At 47.9% G+C, this 19,111-nt stretch overlaps 4 protein-coding genes across 4 annotated transcripts; 1 reads left to right on the top strand and 3 right to left on the bottom strand.

The window, feature by feature from the left end:
• Positions 1-287: 287 nt before the first annotated feature.
• On the bottom strand, positions 288-2,746 carry P884DRAFT_198310 (uncharacterized protein; the record flags this gene model as incomplete). The annotated part of the gene is made up of 3 exons (XM_069438136.1): positions 288-695; positions 773-1,475; positions 1,539-2,746. 3 exons carry the CDS (start codon positions 2,744-2,746, stop codon positions 288-290), a joined length of 2,319 nt encoding a protein of 772 aa, XP_069298381.1.
• Positions 2,747-3,827: 1,081 nt separating this feature from the next.
• Positions 3,828-5,236, bottom strand: P884DRAFT_197939 (actin family; the record flags this gene model as incomplete). The annotated part of the gene is made up of 2 exons (XM_069438103.1): positions 3,828-4,729; positions 4,801-5,236. The coding sequence occupies 2 exons, from the start codon at positions 5,234-5,236 to the stop codon at positions 3,828-3,830; spliced, it is 1,338 nt and encodes a 445-aa protein (XP_069298380.1).
• Positions 5,237-5,831: 595 nt separating this feature from the next.
• Positions 5,832-6,982, bottom strand: P884DRAFT_276766 (Malate/L-lactate dehydrogenase; the record flags this gene model as incomplete). Its single annotated transcript, XM_069442998.1, has 2 exons — positions 5,832-6,650; positions 6,728-6,982. 2 exons carry the CDS (start codon positions 6,980-6,982, stop codon positions 5,832-5,834), a joined length of 1,074 nt encoding a protein of 357 aa, XP_069298379.1.
• A 1,289-nt stretch (positions 6,983-8,271) lies between these two features.
• On the top strand, positions 8,272-10,115 carry P884DRAFT_268886 (general substrate transporter; the record flags this gene model as incomplete). Its single annotated transcript, XM_069442234.1, has 3 exons — positions 8,272-8,549; positions 8,645-9,639; positions 9,721-10,115. The coding sequence occupies 3 exons, from the start codon at positions 8,272-8,274 to the stop codon at positions 10,113-10,115; spliced, it is 1,668 nt and encodes a 555-aa protein (XP_069298378.1).
• Between the last annotated feature and the right edge of the window lie 8,996 nt (positions 10,116-19,111).

Raw genomic sequence — 19,111 nt, 5'->3', positions numbered from 1 at the left:
TGACAATCCCGGCTGCCTCGCCCAAGATGGGAGTTGAAAATGTCAAGAAGATGGAGAAAGCAGGAATAGTGAAGGGGTATCGCGATGCATCTATGCATAGCTTGGATCCCAAAGTCGCCGGCCCAAAGAAACCACACTGTTGAATCACCGCTGAGCCGCGCGGGATTCCTCAAAGTCCACCTTTGCAAATGATAACGCCGCCAATGGTCCGTGTTCCGTTCGTCAAGCTCATAAGATTAGAAGATAGTGCTGTCGTTGGCGGTCCGCGACAAGAGGGATCGGGTCGCTTATCTCCTTCGGTATCCACTGTTCCTCCCCTGGGAAGGCCTATGAGATACCGGTTGATTCCTCTTGGCCCGCTCGCCGTCGCCGCGGTCACGGTCTGTTTGTCGGTTGCCTTGGCTGTCTGTGGGCGGCCGGTAGCCCTCCCGGGACAACTTCTCAAGATACTTGCGCTGGTTCTCGAAGCTGGAATAGTTTCCGGCCATGATGACCTCCAGGATACTTTGACCCGCCCTATTCGGGTCTTGGGCCAGTTGGACCATGCGCTTGGTGAGCAGTTGGTAGGCATGCGCGAAGTGAGCCAGGATGGTTTGTGTGTTGCTGGATCCACCAGCGATATCGTTCGCTGGGTTGTTCGGGTCGATAATCGAGAGCCGGTCGTGGTTCTTGTACGCAAACTCCGTCACTTGATGCTATTCGTGCCCAACCGGTTCCTGTCAGCATGCAACCTAGTGACCGAGACGAGGGGCGCGCCGGCATGTAGACTGACCTTTGGGATCCAGCGAGGCGGATTCAGGCTGATGGCAACCGTCTGGTAGTTGAATTTGTTGCCATACAAGTCAAAAAAGTGGAGGAGAAGCTGTCCGAGGTGGTGCCTCGTATCCAGGTTGCCGCTCTGAACCTCGGGCATCATCTGCAGCATACTCACCACCAGGCAGATGACCGAGAAACCCCCAATCCCTCCATTGACGGGTTCGTTGAGGCCACGCATGAGCAGGAAGTGCTTGATCAACGTGACCAATGCTGGCATGCCGGGGTACTGCTCCCTCCAGGCCTTGAACGTCTTGATGGCGTTCACTCCCGTGTTGTTCTCGAACGAGACATCAACTTTTAGGCCCGTCTTGTGCTCGATAAACTTGACAAGCGGCACCTTGGCATGAAGGATGAGCTCGATCTCGTTCTCCCAAGCAACCTTGTGATTCACCAACTGCCCCTTGAACCGATGGAGAAAGGATTTGGTGTGGTACTTGGCGTGGCCGCCACTAGCGTACGCATCGGACATGAAAACCATGTCCATATCTGCCGTGGGCAGGTAGAGGCCCGAGGGAAAAGAGCCAAATGGATACACTTCGGCATCCCTGAACACCCTGCGGCAGAATTGCTTTAGGTCCTGGACCAGTTCATTGCGCAGGCGCTCTTCAAAATCCCGCGGTTTGATGTAATCATAAAAATCAACCACCTCCTTGTGCAACCTAATGACAGGGCGGTCAGCCAACATCCCCTACAAGGGTAGCGAAAGCGCGGAACGAGCTTACCAAACAGCCATGTTGGCAGACCGAGAGTGATCTACCTCCATCCACGGAGTTGGGTCTAGTTCCGGGTCAGGAAGCCATTCTTTCGTGATGCCGCCTCCAGCGGGCATCTTAGAGGCTTTCTTGAGCCTGGTATGCGGCATCTTGATCTCGTCATCATGTGTCCGCTTCCGGCTTCCCAGAGCGGATGATATTGGATCAGGCAAAAGAGCAAGTGCCTTTCCCGATTTGGAGACAATGGGCTTAGGAGGCAGCTCAAGATTCAACTCTGCTGGCACACTGGGAGGGACAGCCCGTGTAAGGGATTTCTGCACTTGATCCCCCCCTTTGTCGTCGGCAGAATCGCTGTCAGAGTCAAACGAGATGAAGTCAGCGGACTCGGAAGGCAGAGAAGCCCTGATTTCCCTTTCCTGAACGCGGGACTTGCGAATCATCTTCACTACGTCCGTCTTCTTTCCTTGCGTTACGGTTTCAGGAGGAAGGGCCGTGTATGGGTCGGGGTTCGACCACTTTGGCGGATTGTTGTCCGATGTCGTTCGCTCGACAGTGATACGCGCACGCTTTCTCGACGGCTCCTCGGCCTCATCTCCTGAGATGTCCATTTCGGCCTCGTCGCTATCTGACAGCTCGTCGAGGGGCCGGTAAGTTACCCCGTTCGACGTGTTGTAGAATGTAACTTCATTGCTAGAGTTATGGTCAGTCTTCAGCAGCTCGCGTTCTGCGGCGATGAATGGACGCCACGGCCGGCCCCCGTGGCCTCGCCCATGACGACCGTCGCTATACGACTGAGCGCCGTTTGTACTTCTGGAGGAGCGGTCCTGTTGGCCGCGATGTCTTTTCGCGGAGCGCGAGTCACCACCGGGTGACTGAGGCCTACGACCGTCATGGCGGCCCTTTCGACCGCCCTGTGGGCGATATGTGTCAGAGTCTTGGACCCCAGCAGGCTTCTCAACGCGAAAGGTAAAGTCGCTTTGTGGGAGCCGGTAGCTGTCCCCGCCGGACGGACCACGGTGATTAGCGGACGATGGTGGCCCTGCGTCACGGGGCCACCGCGCATCGAACTCGCGCTCGCTTCGTCCCGCATACGAAGGCGGCCGATATGAGTCTCGAGGCGGCGAGCCATTTCGATGTCTCGACTCGCGCTCGTTGCGATAATCGCGCGACGGCGGGCGATTATTCCCCCGTGGAGGATACCGAGAGTTGTATGCCATCCTCTACTTCTCTGTCGGGAGAAGGCGCGCTCTCAATTCTGGTATGTCTTTTGGATGGGTACGATGTTCCCGAGGAAGCGTGCACGCAGCGATTTTTTTATCCTTGATTTGGTGCACGCACTTCAGAGTGCAAGGATGGGCGAATACAAGCAAGCCAAGATAGGCAGCTTCTATACTCTATCTGGTTAGTGTGCTTTCGAGTTGGGCACCATCTTCTGGTTACTCTTGCTCCGGTGGGGTGATGGCAGATCACGTGATTACATCGTCATAGGAAAGAAGACGACATCCTAAACGGAAGGCACGATAAGCTGAAGTAGACAGATGTTGTAAAAGAAGGAATTCACGATGTGCATTTGGTCCTCTCCCTTGTCAAGTATCTTATCAGATTATCAACAACAGGATGGCATCGCATCCAACACTCCGTTTTGGACTTTGCACGTTTGCAAGAGTTGACAACACAGCTCCTCCGCAAACGCAGTACCGCCATACCTCAAGCTCGGTTAAAGGCAGGAGGATCTGGGCAACCGCACACCACAAGCGGTGCCGACCGCCCACAGTGCTGCCGCCCGGATACAAACGGACAATGCACCCGCAGCATCCGCATTACTACCCATTTGAATTGTCGAAACTTGAATGCGCAGTGTCTCCATCTCAAAATTAATGGTAGTTGTCGTCCGCAGCGGAACGGCTATGGTTAGCATCGTCCAACATTAGCGGGCTGTGTTAGCAATTCGTTTGTTTCTGAGGCGGTAGTCGTCAAGTTGTCCTTTAGCTCCACCAGCACTTCGCGACTCGGTTTGCCCAACGGGCTACTTAAGTCAAAGATCGCCAAATCAGGGCGTTAGATCCTGGGGAATCGCTGGCGTAGAGACGCTTTTGCCCCTGCCAAGCGTGTCATCGACCAGGAGGTATTGTATTGCTGAACGAAGCATGAAGGAGACAGCAGCCATAGTCATCGGCCAATAACTGTCAGCTAGCACAAGGCGAAGTCTTCTCTGGCAGGGTCAGATCCTGGAGCTCTCAGTGATGGGCGCATCCATAGAACGGGGAGAGCTGCGAGCAGGCTTCGTGCTTTGCAGCGTCATGTGTCCACCCCAAGACCGCTGGCGAACTTTCGGGCAACCCATCCGGCCCCATGCTCCTCGTACTCCTGTTTGGTGACGGCTAACCTTTCGACATGCTCGTGTTTGGCGAAGTTGGCCGCTCCCAGCCAGGTACTGACGACAGGGTCCTCTGGGCGCGCAACTCGAACGACACACTCATCCGGGACGCGTTGTAGCAGTTCCATCTGCAGCCGCTGGATGAAGTTCTCGAACCTGGCGTTCCCCCCAACCACCACAATGTTGGCGAGCAACCCCGGCCACAAACCGATCGGCAGCACTGACAGCGACTGCATCACCACATCCGCCAGCCCGGGTTGCCGCAATCCAATGTCGGACGGGTTGAACAATAACTCGGGGACAACAAAACGCTCGTTACGCAAGGTCAGAACGTCCTCGGTTGACACCGCGGCCTTGCGGGCGCGGGCGGAAACGCCCGGCTCGTAATCCCTAACGATTCCGTGGAAGGTGGAGTGGGAATCCGGGAGGACGTAATCTTTTGCGATGCCGGCACCGCTCAGGTAGTCCTCCCGCCGCTCGCCGCGCGTTCCCTTCCACGTCTTCTCGAGGTCGCCCTTGAAATCCAGGGAAACGTAGCATACAGCCTCCTTCATCTCGTTCACGATGTAAGTCTCGTTCCGCATGTCAAAATGGCGGACGGATAGCAGGCGGGTGAGGTAGTTGGTCATCAGCTTTCCACCAACGTCCAGCCTCCGGATGGCCTGCTGTAACGGCCTCCCTTGAAGGACGGGAGTAACAGTTGTGTGTGAATATCCGGAGTCGATCACGAGCAAGACTTCGGCCGGTACGTCCACCGGGGTTTCCGGCGTCCGCGGCGTGTGGAAGATCGCTTGGATGTCTTGGTAGGCATTAAACGCGGGGGCTGGGATCGGCGAGGCGCTGTTAGCTAAATGAGGAGACAAAGTACGAGGGAAGCCAGTGAAGAGGACGGACCGATGCCACGATAGTAGCTAGCAAACCCAAACTCCTCGAATACCATCTGGTCGCAGTTTGTCTGGAGTGCTGGAAGGCTGTTCGGCTGCTCGGAGAGGACCAAGCGGGCGTCGGAAGGGTCGCAACGCTGGGGCGCCTTGTCGTCAAAGAACTCGCGGTCCCATATCTCCTTTTGCGCCTCCCAACTCACGATATACCCCTTTTCCACCGGGCGCCGAAATGCTATCTCGCCAAAGTCTCTGCACTTTTCCAGCTCGGATCCGACATAGGTCTTCTTGTGACGGTCTCGCGCGATGCAGTTGGGAACGATCCGCGGCGAACCAATCCTGTCACCAGACACGATCCCAGCCTTGATTGTGTCGGCTCCATTGTCAAGCACAAGGGTCGCCGATGGCGGTGGCGGGCCCGAGGCTCGCGATTTCCGGCTCCCTACCATGGCATGGAGGCTTCACACGGCGAAGGCTGGGGTACAGTACTTTTCAGACTACCGGCGTTTCTCTGGATTGAGTGGTGGGGCCGCAGCACCGATGCAGCGCACTGACCGGCATGAAAGATGAGTGGATCCATTTCCCAGAAGTATCAGTACGGAGTAACTATGCACGGAAGGTACGCAATTAGGTAATTATTTACACCACGTACCTCACCACACAAACTTCCCACCGGACATCAAACTTTCTGTTGCTTTTCCGCCCCCTGTTCAAACCCCCGGCTCCCCTCGTCTCTAGCCTCGAAACCCAACTATTTACTCGCTTATTTATCCAATCACCCTTTATTTCAGACGTCTATCCGTATGCGACATGTAGCTTGTCGTATCGTTCCTTATGTGCTCTTCAACTTGTTGAAGACCATCATTCGGATGCAATCAAGGGGGATGTGCTTGCATCCACGACCATCAATTACGTCGACCATGACCAAGACTGACTTCGACTTCGACCTCGGCCGTAAAAAAAAAAGAAAGAAAAAAAACAAGGTCAAAGAGGTCACCTGGAAGGGCTGGTCGTGCCCCATCCCACTTTGACCCGGATCAATACCTAAGCAGCTGCTGGTCGGAGTTTTGGTACGCCTAGCATGTCCGCCTCTGCGTTCAAGGCGTCGATCTCGCCTTGAACAAAGGGAATCCCTTGGCTGAGCCTTCTTGCCTCGGTCAGCTGCTCAATCTCGCCCGGGAAGTATATCTTGTCCACTCCTTCCATCTTGTCCGAACCCACGACTCGCTGGTAGAGGACATCCATCCGCTGCCTAAACTCGTCTAGGCTCATGAACAAATCGGGCTTGATGGCGACGATGAAGTGGCCAACGTCGCCCGGCTTCGACATGTCGTACGGCCCGGTAACACCTCCGGCAAAGGCAGACCCAGACAGCACGCCGGAGAAGATGTCCATCATGATGGCCAGGGCAGATCCCTTTGGTCCGCCCATCGGCAACATGACGCCCTTCAGAGCCTTCTCGGGGTCGTCCGTTGGCTTGCCGTCCGCATCCAGCGCCCAGTCCAGGGGGATCTTCTCGCCTCGCCGCAGGGCCTTGTAGATCTTGCCTCGGGCGGCGACGGAGGGGGCCATGTCCAGGATGAAGGGGACTGAGTTCGGGCCGCCGGGGGCCCCGCACGCGATTGGCGAGACGCCCATGAGCTGCGACTTGCCACCCCAGACGGGCAGGGCCGGGGACGAGTTGGTAAAGACGAGGCTCATCATGCCCGCGTCGACGGCCTGCCGGACGATCCAGGCCGACATGCCAAAGTGGTTGCTGTGCTTGACGCTCACCATGCCGATGCCGAAGGTGCGCGCCATGGATATGGCCGCGTCCATGGCGACGTGGGCGGCTGGGAAGCCGAAACCGTTGTGGCCGTCGACCTACCCCAGACATATGTATCTCGGCTGAGTCACTGGAGAACTTGGTGCTTATGGGGAGGCTCTTCTGTCCGACTCACCTGAGCAACGACAGGGGTTACTTGGGCAAGTGTAGGCTCGGCCTTAGGGTCTAGCACACCGTTGCGGATCCGAGAGAGGTAAGACGGGATGCGGTTGATGCCATGGCTCTCGACTCCGCGCAGGTCGGCCTGCACCAATCCTCGCGCGACGATCTCGGCGTTCTTCCGGGACACCCCCGATGCCTCGAGAAGGGCGACAACGAATTCTTCGGCTGCTTCGTGTCGCACGATAACCTTACCCTCTTCCTGGGCCATTTGGTAGTGTTTCTCATTAATCTATCTTCGGTACAATTCATACGTTGAGGCAGACGATGTGGACGAAGGCGGGGTTGTTGGGGGCCTGACAGTCTCGGATACTAAAGTACCGATTACAGAGACTTACTGAGCGATACGGAGTTCCTACCTACTCTACTTGGTATTCCGGACCTTTCGGGGATAATCAACCCCGAGAACCCCCGGCCTGTCAGAGCAGGGTTAGGGTAAATTTCCGTTTTAAACTTTGGTTTGCCCTTGGCGTTTCGTTCGCTGCCTTGGCGGAAGCTTCTTCCAACCGCTCTCTTGACCGAAAAAAACAAAACAGATTCTGTCCGGAAGTGCAAGTACTTCGCATAGGCTCCTTCTCTATGTGCGAATAACTTGTCCCTGGCCTTTGCTTCTCTTTCTTGTCCTCCCTTGAAATTCAAGCCTTCGCCTTGCCGGATTTCTTACCCGCCCGACGTCTCATCTTGGTGCCCGAGCTTTATCTGTCGATCGATTGGGCCTTTTTCGGGTTTTCTTTCCCATTTCATGTTGTCAGAGGCATGTTTGGTGGATCGTGCTCCGTAAGTGGAGTGCAACTCCGGGGTTCCCCGCGTTTGCTCCTCCCAACTTGATGCTCCCCCTTTGGCGCATGAAAGAAAATTTATCCGGGGAACGCACGTGGCCATCCTTTTCCCTCGACCGTCCATCTTGGTTTTGCAAATTAGAACCCCTTCCGTATCTACCCGAGCTTAGCGAACCCGGTCCTCGGACACTCTTTGGTTTGAAGAACGGCCGATGGTCATGTTGGTTCGCCGGTAGATGACGTATGCCGTCGAATAGTGCCACTGGAGTAGCACTCTATCCTGAGCCACCTTCCCAATTCAGAGGTGATGGGCAAACGTCTGTTCCTCTACCACCACACACTACCATCGCTGGACGGTCGAGCGGAGTACCCGGCGGGAATGGAAGAGGGATCGGCTTTTCGTGGGGAAGTATACTTATTATTTGGGGGCCATCCGCGCCTGAGCCTCAGTCAAGAGGTCGCGGCTGTATGCACCCCATTCCGCATCCGGTATTCCGTACGCTCGATCCTGGGACATTCGCGCAGTGTACATAGCTGGTATGGAATGATCGGTACAGTTCGCTGCCACCAATCTCCAGGCATTGTTTCAGGGGATCTAAAATCATAACCCCCTTCCTCTCTCGTATCTCTTCATGAGCCCCTATTGTTACTCCTCCATACTCGCATTTCTCGGCCGTCTGTCTCCTTGAGCTTCTCGCGTCTCCCTCCGGGCCCAATCACGATGGCGGGCGGGGTAAAGAAACCGGTTAACATCTTCAAGCTGAAAAACCAGGATGTGCCCAAAGAAGTCTTCAACTGGAGACTCTGGTTCTCCGTCTTCTCCTTTGCTCTCCTGGGTGCGGCCCGCGGCGTCGACGAGGGCCTAATCAGCGGCGCCTTCAACAGCGAGCACTTCCAGCGGTCGATCAACTACAGCTCGTACTCCAAGGTTGAGCAGGCAAACATCAAGGCCAATGTCTCGGCCATGGTCCAGATCGGCTCCGTCGGGGGCGCCCTCATGTCAGTACTGCACCTCAGGAACCCCCCCCCCCCCCCTTTTCCAAGCGTTTTCCGAGTCGGTCGCCACCGGTTTGAACTGACCCCTGTGGAAACAGCGCCTTTCTCGTCTGCGACCGGATTGGCAGAATATGGGCCACTCGACAGCTGTGCGCCCTCTGGATCCTCGGCATCGCCATCTTCATGGGCTCCAAGGGTAACCTCGGCGCCATCTATGCTGGGAGGTTCATCGCCGGCCTCGGCGTTGGTCAAACGCCGGTCGTAGGTCCCGTCTACATCGCCGAGATCACGCCGGCCAGCATCCGCGGACTCTGCACCTGTCTCTTCACCGGCTTCGTCTACATCGGCATCGTCCTGGCATACTTCACCAACTACGGCTGCCAGGTCAACATGGGCGAGACCACGGCCGTCCGCTGGCTCGTCCCGACCAGCCTGCACATCATATTCTCGGGCCTGATCCTCATCCTCACCCTCTTTCAGTCCGAGAGTCCGCGCTACCTCATTATGAAGGACAATCATGAGCAGGCGCTCAAGACGATGGCGCGCCTGCGCAACCTGCCGCCGCACCACGAATACGTCGCCGGCGAGATCGCGGCTATCATGGACGCCCACCGCCAAGAGACGGAAGCGGTCAGGCAGACGGGCTGGCTGGGGACCCTCAAGGAGGCCTTCCTGGACCCGGGCAACCTGTACCGCGTCTCGCTGGCCATCGGGGCGCAGATCCTGTCGCAGTGGTCCGGCGCCGGCTCCATCACGCTCTACGCGCCCGACCTGTTCCACCTGCTCGGCATCGCCGACAAGAACACCAACCTGCTCGTCACGGCCGTCTTCGGCCTCGTCAAGCTCGTCGCCGCCGTCATCTGCTCCCTCTTCCTCGTCGACGTCGTCGGCCGCAAGCGCTCCCTCCTCCTCGGCATCGCCTTCCAGGCCGTCGCCATGGTCTACGTCGCCGGTTTCCTGACGGCCATGCCGCAGCTCAGCATGCACCAGGAGAACGCCGCGGCCATGACCGGGTCGCAGCTGGCCGCCTCCAGGGGCGCCGTGGCCATGATTTACATTTCCGGGTTTGGGTGGGCTTTGGGCTGGAATAGCAGTACGTTTTTATCTGCTCCTTATTTTCGTTCGCCGTGCAATGGCTAATTAACTTTTTTTTTTCGTTTCCGCCTTTGAAAAGTGCAATACCTCCTCACGGCAGAGCTGTTTCCGCTGCGGATCAGGGCGTTTTGCACCTCGCTGGCCATGACGTTCCACTTTGCGAATCAGTACGGCAATTCGAGAGCGGTGCCAAACATGCTGCTACCCGTCGCCGATGGCGGCATCTCGGCCCAGGGAACCTTCTGGTTCTTTGCTGCCGTGACCGTCCTTGGCGGACTGTGGGTGTACTTTGCCGTGCCCGAGACGGCGGGGAGGAGCCTGGAGAGCATGGATCGCTTGTTCAGGTTGCCGTGGTACAAGATTGGGCGGCATGGCAACCGGGAGGCCGAATTGGAGGACGCGAGGGAGCTCAGTGAGAAGACCGACAAGCAGCAGGCTCAGGAAGTGGACGTGGCCGTGTCGACGAGGGACTGAGCAGCCGAGGGCAAAGCACGATTCAGGATCGGTGCTACAGCTCCTAAGGCTGCAATCATATACGACACCACAGCGGTATACGCGCTATGGGCGGCACTCCTAGAACTCTCCGCAGTAGTAAGCCCTAGTAAGCTTTGGAGAGGGCTTTTCAGCAGGTCGCTTGAAGATCTAAAAGGTACCTTGTTAAACTATCTACAAAGGAGAAAAAAAGAGCGATATTTATAGATAAACGAGATGGTCAATACATTCGAGAGCAGGTTACACGTTATGGCAAGTACATGGCTCGCACTTTTAGCGCTTCTAATATACCTCCTAGTTTGAGAAAAAGGTAGATAAGTTATAGTAGATTAAAGTGGTTAAGTTAAAGTAGCAGTGTATGTGTGGTATGTGTTCTATTGATGGGTTGTTCTGTTGATGGGGGGTCTGACTTACAATGAATAATATGCTTGCTCTCACTCATTGATTCTATGCTGCGAAGGCCGGGGGATCGAGCTATATCAAACTCGGTCGCACCGTAAATGTGATGTGTTTGGTAAGGTAGATTCTCATGTATGCAGGTATTAGGTACATATATAGATATAGTACCTGGCTTTCTCATTCTATGATTACACGCAACCTGACATAAACCTGTATGGTCCTAGTTAACAAGAGAAGGCATGACCACAGCAACCATGACAAAAACTCAACCCCGCATTACAAACTCGGGGTCGGTCCGATTATGATACAGTTAGGAATCAATACCGTCCTTGACGAGGTCTTCCTACTACAGCTCGATGGCTACAAATGACTACAGCTCGGACTAGCTGCAAGATACGACACTATAGCGGTATTTACGCCATAGGCAGCACTCCTAGACCAACTGGTACGGTCTGTAGAAGTGGTGATAAGATGCGTTAATTCTTCCAAGTGCTAGAGGCACTTAGGGATACTATCTAAATATATATCTATAACCCCTAGCTTATTATCCCTATTAATAGGTCTATCAGATCTAACCTATTAATAGCTATATACTATAATAGGTACTAGGGTTTAAAAAGAAAAATATAATAACCTATTATAACTTAATAGATATATTAGTTATTTATCTATAGTAATAATCTTAGTAAGTGTCCTATTTGTCCTCCCTATTATTAAATCTATCTATCCCTTAGTCCTTCTTCCTGGTAGTTCCTAAGTTTATAATAAATGTTAACATTATAGATAGACGCTCCTAAGGGGGCTGTATAAGTGTTCTAGCCCTAGCCTAGGCGTCCCTAACCGGGGTACGATTACCGTAGACCGTACTAGTAGCCCTCTTATACGAGGGGCTCTCCTATACTAGTATGTCTAAGCGTAGGCATTTCTAGCCAGTGGCTACGGGCGGCAGTAGGTATGCTACCGGCCTAGTAATCGAGCTTGGGGGAGCACTATGTCTAGTAGTAGCTAGTGGAGGTAGGCGAGCTATAGGCTCTTAGCTCCTAGAAGCCTTCTATAGTATGATAATTACTATAGTATACTTAGTAAGCTAGATGATTATTTCTTCTAGCTATTATATCTTTTTATCTACTCCCTTCCTCTAGTTAAGGGTAGCTATATAGTTATTATTTATAACTATAGAAGCCTCCTTTAGTTATTTAAGTTCTTCCTTAACTTGGTTAAGGTCCTTTTTAATACTATTAATGGCCTTATCCTACCTCTAGATTATAGCCTGACCTATATTAAGAAGGTTAGCCTTAGTAACTAGGTACTAGTATTTAGCGAAGTTCTTATTAGTCTTATTATCCTTAGTAGTACTATAGGCTATAGTAATATATATAGGTATAAAGTATAGGCCCTAGTAACTAGTTAGGCTATAGTAAAGGTAATTAAGTTTAAATAGATAGCTATTAACTAAGGTATTACTATCTCCTTTTAATATATAGATATAGGCTACTAGTAGTTCCTTAGGCTTTAATATACTAGTAGGTATTATATTAGTAGTATAGTAGGCCTTATATATATTCTTTAGCTTTTTCTTAAGGTTAGATATAGCTATATTAGCCTTATATAAATTATTATTAGCCTTCTAATAAACTAGTGCTAGCCTCTCCTAGCAGCAGTCATACACCCCTAAGACCAAACCTCTATCTAGTCAGATAGAGAGGAGTATTAGCTCAAAGTGTCTAGTGTTTCTAGGCACTCGTAGATATAGCAGACAAGTCTAGCCTCCTAGATAGCGGTTACAATAGACATAGGGATAGCAATAACGATGCCCCTCTAGGTAGATATAAAAGAGCCTACCTATATAGGAAAAGATAACCAAACTTACAAGTAAAAGAAGAATCTTATTATCACGTAAATAATACTATAATAGCAGTCTATTACTATTACTATTAATCTATTCTATAAAACTATCTATTGTCCTTCCTTATTATTATCCCTAGTACCTTCTTAATAGGCACCCCCTATTTATATCTAGTATATATATAACTTGTTTGGAACCAGAAAAACAAATCTATAACCTATACCCCTCTAGTTATACCGAGAGGTTCCTACCCTAGTCTATACTTCCCCTTCGAATTCGCTCCGAGGCTCCTACTAGCGAATTCGACACTTAAACGCCCTCCTTTCTAGCCTCCTGCTATCTCGCTCTCTTGGCCTTACTATCCCCCTCGGGCGACGGTCGCTTCTTAGACTGCTAACGCCTCTACCAGGCTTTAGTCTCGGCCTCTAGCTCGTCCTAGCCTATAAACTAGGGCAGGTATTTAGGCGCTAGTTTAAGGTCCTCCGGTCTAGACTGTTTAAAGAGAAGGGGCTGTATCTACTTAGTGGGATTATCCTTAGGGTGATACTGACGTGCCTAGCCTTTCTTAATAGTCTAGGGTGATCTAGCCCGTGCCGATATACTTGTCTTAGTCTGACTAGACGGCTATTATACTATCGAAGGCTTCTATTTAGCCTAGTACTATATCTACTACTACTAGGAACCTAAGGCTTATATCTATCTTTATATATTAGTAGCTATAATTTATTCCTTTACCTATATTACCACTTACTAATAGATATCTATCTTCGGCTTACGAGGGTACTCGAGTACCTATTATAAGAGCTAGGCTAGTTTAAGTCCTTTAGGCGCTTTGCTAAGGAACCGCTAGACGGCTATGTCTAAGGGAACTTAGGTATCCTTTTTAACCTTTAGCTACTCTTATATAGGCGGGGGATTGTCTTCTTCCTCTGTCCGGACGGAGATAACCAATTTTATACATCTAGGGGCTAGCTATAGCTACTAGATAGGTAGCTTCTACTATCTGTCGTTAGTCGGCTATCTAGGTAGTTAGTAGGGATTGACATTACCTTATAAGGTCTTTAGCTTCTCTACGTATAAAGGATTATTAGGCCGATAGCCTAGAGCTATCTAGGTCGTTCTAAGCTAGAGTATTAGTATCTTATTCTTAGTAGCTATTATCTTTAGCCCTATATATAGATAGCCCTTCTGCTAAGGGAGCTTAAGATAGGCCTTATCCTTCTAATATATCTCCTAAAAATAGAATCGATAGAATTCAGTGACCTAGATCCTATATTCCTACTATCCCTATTATCTTGATATTACCTATACTATAGCCTAGACTCGGGTATCCTTAGGTAGAGGGAAAAGGGAGCTTAGGCAGATAACCTTATCTTATAAGTCCTTATATAGGTCTTTATAAGCCTACTTATTAGAGAGGTACGAATCTATATAATAAATATAGTACTCTATCTAATTATATATAGCTATTACCTAGTATAACTCTTATAGGTAATAGATAAGGACCTAAAAGTATTTACCTATAGCCTCCTTTTGCTTCCTTAGGGGTAGAGCTACCTACTTAGGCTGCTAATCGATTATAGCGTCTGGGAAGATATATATATATAGCTTATAAGCTACTAGTATATAATAGAGGAGATTTAGGAGGTTAAAGCTATTTAGGTACTCCCTTTTTAATATAAGCCTTTTAATATTATAGAGGCTTACTATAATATTATATTAGGGTATATTAAAGTATATCTCCCCTTAGCTATATAGTCCTATATATAAAGGAAAGAGGTAGCTAATAATCCGCTTGTTTACCGATAAACTAGGGCTTATAATCTAGTTAGGCCTCTATTATAATACCCTACTTAGGTAGGGAATAGGCCCCTTATATAGCTCTTTAAAAAGCCTGTCAGAATTGCTAGGTCTAGGGTGGTTTCCGGCCTCTAGTCCTAGAGTCTGGCTTATAAGGAGGTACTATAGGAACTATCTTAATATTTTAGGGTCTTCCCCTAGGAGTAGTAAAGGCAGGCTAGTATTTAGCTAGTTTAGCCCTCTGGTTAGATAGAGAGGTACCGATCCCTCTCTTCTTCGGTACTCCAAGTCTCTAATATTGTCGCTAAAGGTATTTGACGTTAGAAGACTTACGTAGAGTCGCTCGAAACCTAGATTACTAATATTTAGAAAAGAATTACTTGGTAGGATACTTGCCTATCGGCTTCTAGCCTTCTAACTAGACATAGATAATATTTTGTTTAGTGTTTTTGTAAGCGGCTGATTTGTAAAGTGGTTAGTTATTAGTTAGAAGTTAGAGGAGGGAGAGGGGTTTAAGTTAGGGGTATTTGTAGACCTCTAGGTCCCTCCCTAATTCCTTCCCTATCTAGTTATTCTAACCTAGTTTTGCTATTTCTAGGGCTATCCAAAGTGGCTACCTAGTTAGCCCTTATATAACTAGGTCATTCTTTATTATAACTCTAGGGTATAACCCCGAATTACTTTTTATCTGGTGGTAATAAAGAGGTATAACCTGTTATATAGTAGGTTATTCTAGCCTAGGCGTGCCTTCTTCGTATAGGAATCTATGGCTCTAGAACTCTAAAGTAGGTAGGTATTAAAGGATAAGTAGCCCTCTTCTCTCCCTAACTTCTTCTAGCTCCCTAATCCTTTAACCTACTCCTTATCTACGTTGATCTTCCTCTACCTAGATGGCTAGTGCCCTTCTCTTATATTACTTCCCCTTCGAACTTACTATAAGCTCCTACGAGTAAGTTTAAACACTATAGCAACCAAGAGAGTTAAACGCTAGAGATATAAAACCTCTATCTAGGAAGACGTAGAAGTCGATAAAGATACTAAGCCAGTTCTTCCTATAATAACTAACCAACTAGTAGACTTGACGACTACCTAGGATAACCATTTTCTTATACCTCCCAAATTCGTATAGGTAGTAAGAGCGGCTTACCTAGAAGATCTTCCTATACCCTTAGATAGTCTAGAAGTAGCCTTAATATAGTACTAGTATAAACTTTTCCTCCTATATTATAGATTCTTTACTATTAAGTACCTAAAGATATAGCTAGTTCCCTATATTCGTTAGGAACTAAACCCTAACCTAGATACTCTAGAGAGGCTATTTAGGATCCTAAAGCTTGCTCCTTCCTATATAGAATTCTTTTACTATTATAAGGGAGCCCTAGCGAAGCGAATCTACCTAGTATTTATAGAAATTAATAATAGTGGTCCGTTTGGCCGGTGGATTTATACTATAGTTGCCTACTAGGCTCGAGTCCTTGGCTTGTTTATTTAGGTATTTAGAGACGTATAAGAATAGGTCTCTCCCTCTAGTTATATGAAGAGCTAACTAGGGAATAGGAATCCGGCGCCGTACTAGGCCTACAAGTAGTTATACTAAAGGTCGACCACCGAGGTTATTCCTCTTAGTAATAAGAACCCTGTGACGATCTATGCTATATGGCCGTTCTATGGCTACGTTTCCGTAGGTCCCCTTCTAGACAGACGGTACGGAAACTGCTACTAGACCGATAAGAAGTGTTCTTAGGAAGATGTGGTTAATGATAGCTCCTAAGATCCTGATCCTTGGCTCCTAGGGTAGGCTAGATTTAACCTAAACGGTTAGCCGAAGAACGTTTAGCTTACTATATAGAAGAAGGGTATATAGATTTTAACGGATTTAGAAGAGGCTATTAAGAATCAACGAGCTATATATGATTAGGGTAGATATAGGATAAAGGTAGATGCTTGAGGGGTAAAATAGGGGTGGTAGATATCTATATAATAGGGGGGGAATTTCTAGGGCTTAGGTAGTAACGAGTGACTAGAAGTAAAATCTAAGGGCCTGTTTTTTGTATTTCTTGTTAATTAAAACGTTAGAATCTAGGTAGTCTCCCTCTAGTTAGTTCGATTATAAGCTCCTATTGTTATTATCACTATTTATAGGCTTTTGATCTAGTAATTTGTTCGGTCGGCTATAGTTAACTAGCTCGTCTAGGTACCTCCTCTTCTACTACCATTTCCTCAAGTGCTTCTAGTAGCAAAGATCTTGTCTTACAAGTCTAAGGCCCTTAGTTAGCTAGGAAACCATTAGATCTGTCGGCTTCGAGCCAAACTCTATCCCACTTAAAGAACTTCTTAATATGGTTCGTAGCGTATAGTATCCCTATAGTTATACCATCAAGAGTCTCTAGGAGGTAGGTATTTCAGCTCCTAACCTCCTAAATGTAGTAAGGACTATACTACTAGTACTAAAGTTTTCGAAACAAACTTATATTAATCTGCCGGATATTATTATATATTAGGATAAGGTCCTTAACCTTAACTTAGGCGTTTTCGGCTCTAAATTTCCGACTATAAGCTTTGTTCCAGCGCTTAGCTATTTAATGTCTTACCTTAGCAACTTTTTTAGTAGTAACTTCTAGGTCGAATTCTATATCTAATAGTACCTTAGTATAGAGCTCTAGTAGCTATAAGTAGGCTTCCTATTAATCTTCCTTATCTAGTCAGACGGCTATAGAGTCCTAGTAAAGAACTTACTAGGTTAGGATATCGTTTTCGATCGGGCTAATAGGGTTGTAATTATAGATAAGGTTAAAGGGTAAATAGCTATAGCTATTTCGAATGGTGGTTTAGTTAGCGTATAGGATATAGGGAAGAAGCTACCGCTAGTTCTTTCTAGTCCCTATAGTTATCTTTACTAGGGTAGCTATAATAGGTATATACCCTGCTTTACTAATACCATTAGCTCTAGAATTATAGGGAGAAATGACTATACGTTTTACTCCTAGCTCTTCTAAAATAGCCTTTGCTTCCCCTTTAAATTTAGATCCCCTATTAATAACTATAACTATTAGGAGTCCCTAGCAGAGGAGAATGTTTTAGTTAATGAAGTTCTTAACCGCTTTAGCCGACTTGTTAGGTAGGATCTTTGCTTCTATAAATCCTAAAAGATCGTTACACGCCTCGAGAAGGAAATAGGGCTTCCCCCTCTAGTCAGAGGGTATAAACTAGATATCTAGGTACCATTTTACGAAAGGAATTAGAGAAGGTTACGAATATAAATATACCTCCTTAAATCTTTAGGCATCCTATGCCTAACATTCTAGGTAGGTATAAATCTACTCTACCACATTAGCGTATATTCCCTTCTAGTAATAGTAATTAGTAACCCTTTGGTAAGTTACTTCTTTGCCCTTATAGCCTATCTTATCGTAGTAGAATTAGAAGATTCTTCTCCTTTCTTCTAGGGTATTTACTATATAGCAAGGGTTCTAGGTGTCGTTTATAGGCTATAGGAATAGATAACCCTTGTCTATAAAATACTTAAGCGCTTCTTTCTTAAATAAACGTTGCCACTAGTATAGTTAGATAGCTATAGGTTCTTCTAGAGTAGCTAAGTACCGTACGATCGCTCTAGAGTAGTCGGAGTATCTATCTTTAAGATTCGGGTCTATAGGCTTGGGAGGATTATTAATACGATTAGTATAGATTTACGCGTTAACCTAATCGTTAATGTCTTCCTTATTTGCTTTCTCCCTCTAGTTAGAGGGATTAAGAGGCTTCTACGAAAGGCCATTAGCTATTACGTTCTTAGAACCTAGGATGTATTTAACCTCAAAGTTAAATAGCCAAATCTATATAATCTACTATATTATCAAGGCTCCTAGGACATTACTAGCTATACCATTTAGCTAATAAACTAGGATAAGAGTATCCGTTTCTATAATGAAGTAAATACTAAAGAGATAATGCCTAAAGCATTTCAATAGGAAAAGTAGTCCTTAAAGCTCCCGTTTAGTCGGATTATACCGTTTCTTAGCTTCGGACCAAATCCTACTTTCAAAACGGCATAGGTACCTCTTCTTGTTAGGGCTAACTTGTTTAATAACCCCTCCCTAGCTAAATAGACTAGCGTCGGTTATTAGGTATATCTAACTATATCTAGGATTATCGAAAACAAGTGGTACAAGGACTAGGGCAGTGGTTATCCGCTTTTGAAGTTCTCTTATAGCTTCCTATTAAGTAGGCCCCTATTCCTAATAGACATTCTTCTTTATTAGGTCGTAAAGGGGCTATATAATAGTAGCAAAGTGCTCTATCCAGATCTAGTAATAGCTAACGATCCTAAGGAAGGTATAGATATCTTTTAAATCCGAATAGGAAGTCTACTCTAGGATTTTCGTAACTTTAGTATCATTAGGAAGACACCCTTTAGGTATATAGAGGTAGCTAAGTAAAACTACTTACGACCGGCACCATTAGGACTTTCTAGCTATAATAGTAGCTCCGGCAAGTTTAGCGTTTAGGAGAACTATATCTACGTTCTAGAGGTATTTAACTATAAACTTCCGTAACCTAGGGGTAACTTCTTCCCCTCTATAGTCTAACTATAGGCCTTTTATATAGATATTATCAAGGTAAACGCGGTAGATATCTAGAATCAGGTTCTGGAAGATCCTGGTTATCGCTCTTTAAAATTAGGCTATTAAGTTCGTTCTGCCTATAGGGAGAGTATATATCCTAAAGAGGCCAATAGGCGTCTAGAAGGTAGTAAGGTCCCTACTCTACTCGTCTAGGCTAACTTGGTTATATCTAGAGAAGAGGTCTAAGAGGGAGATAATCTTATAACCCCTAAAGTCTTCACTAAATTCCTCCATAGCTAGTGGTATAAACGCGTCCTATATAGTTATAGCATTAGCCTTCTAGGTATCATTAATTAACCTAAGACTACCGT

The sequence above is a fragment of the Thermothelomyces heterothallicus genome (genome assembly GCF_042370625.1).
Source record: "Thermothelomyces heterothallicus CBS 202.75 unplaced genomic scaffold P884_scaffold_8, whole genome shotgun sequence".
In the NCBI taxonomy this organism is placed as follows: Eukaryota; Fungi; Ascomycota; class Sordariomycetes; order Sordariales; family Chaetomiaceae; genus Thermothelomyces; species Thermothelomyces heterothallicus.
This window is presented reverse-complemented; position numbering and strand designations above follow the sequence as displayed.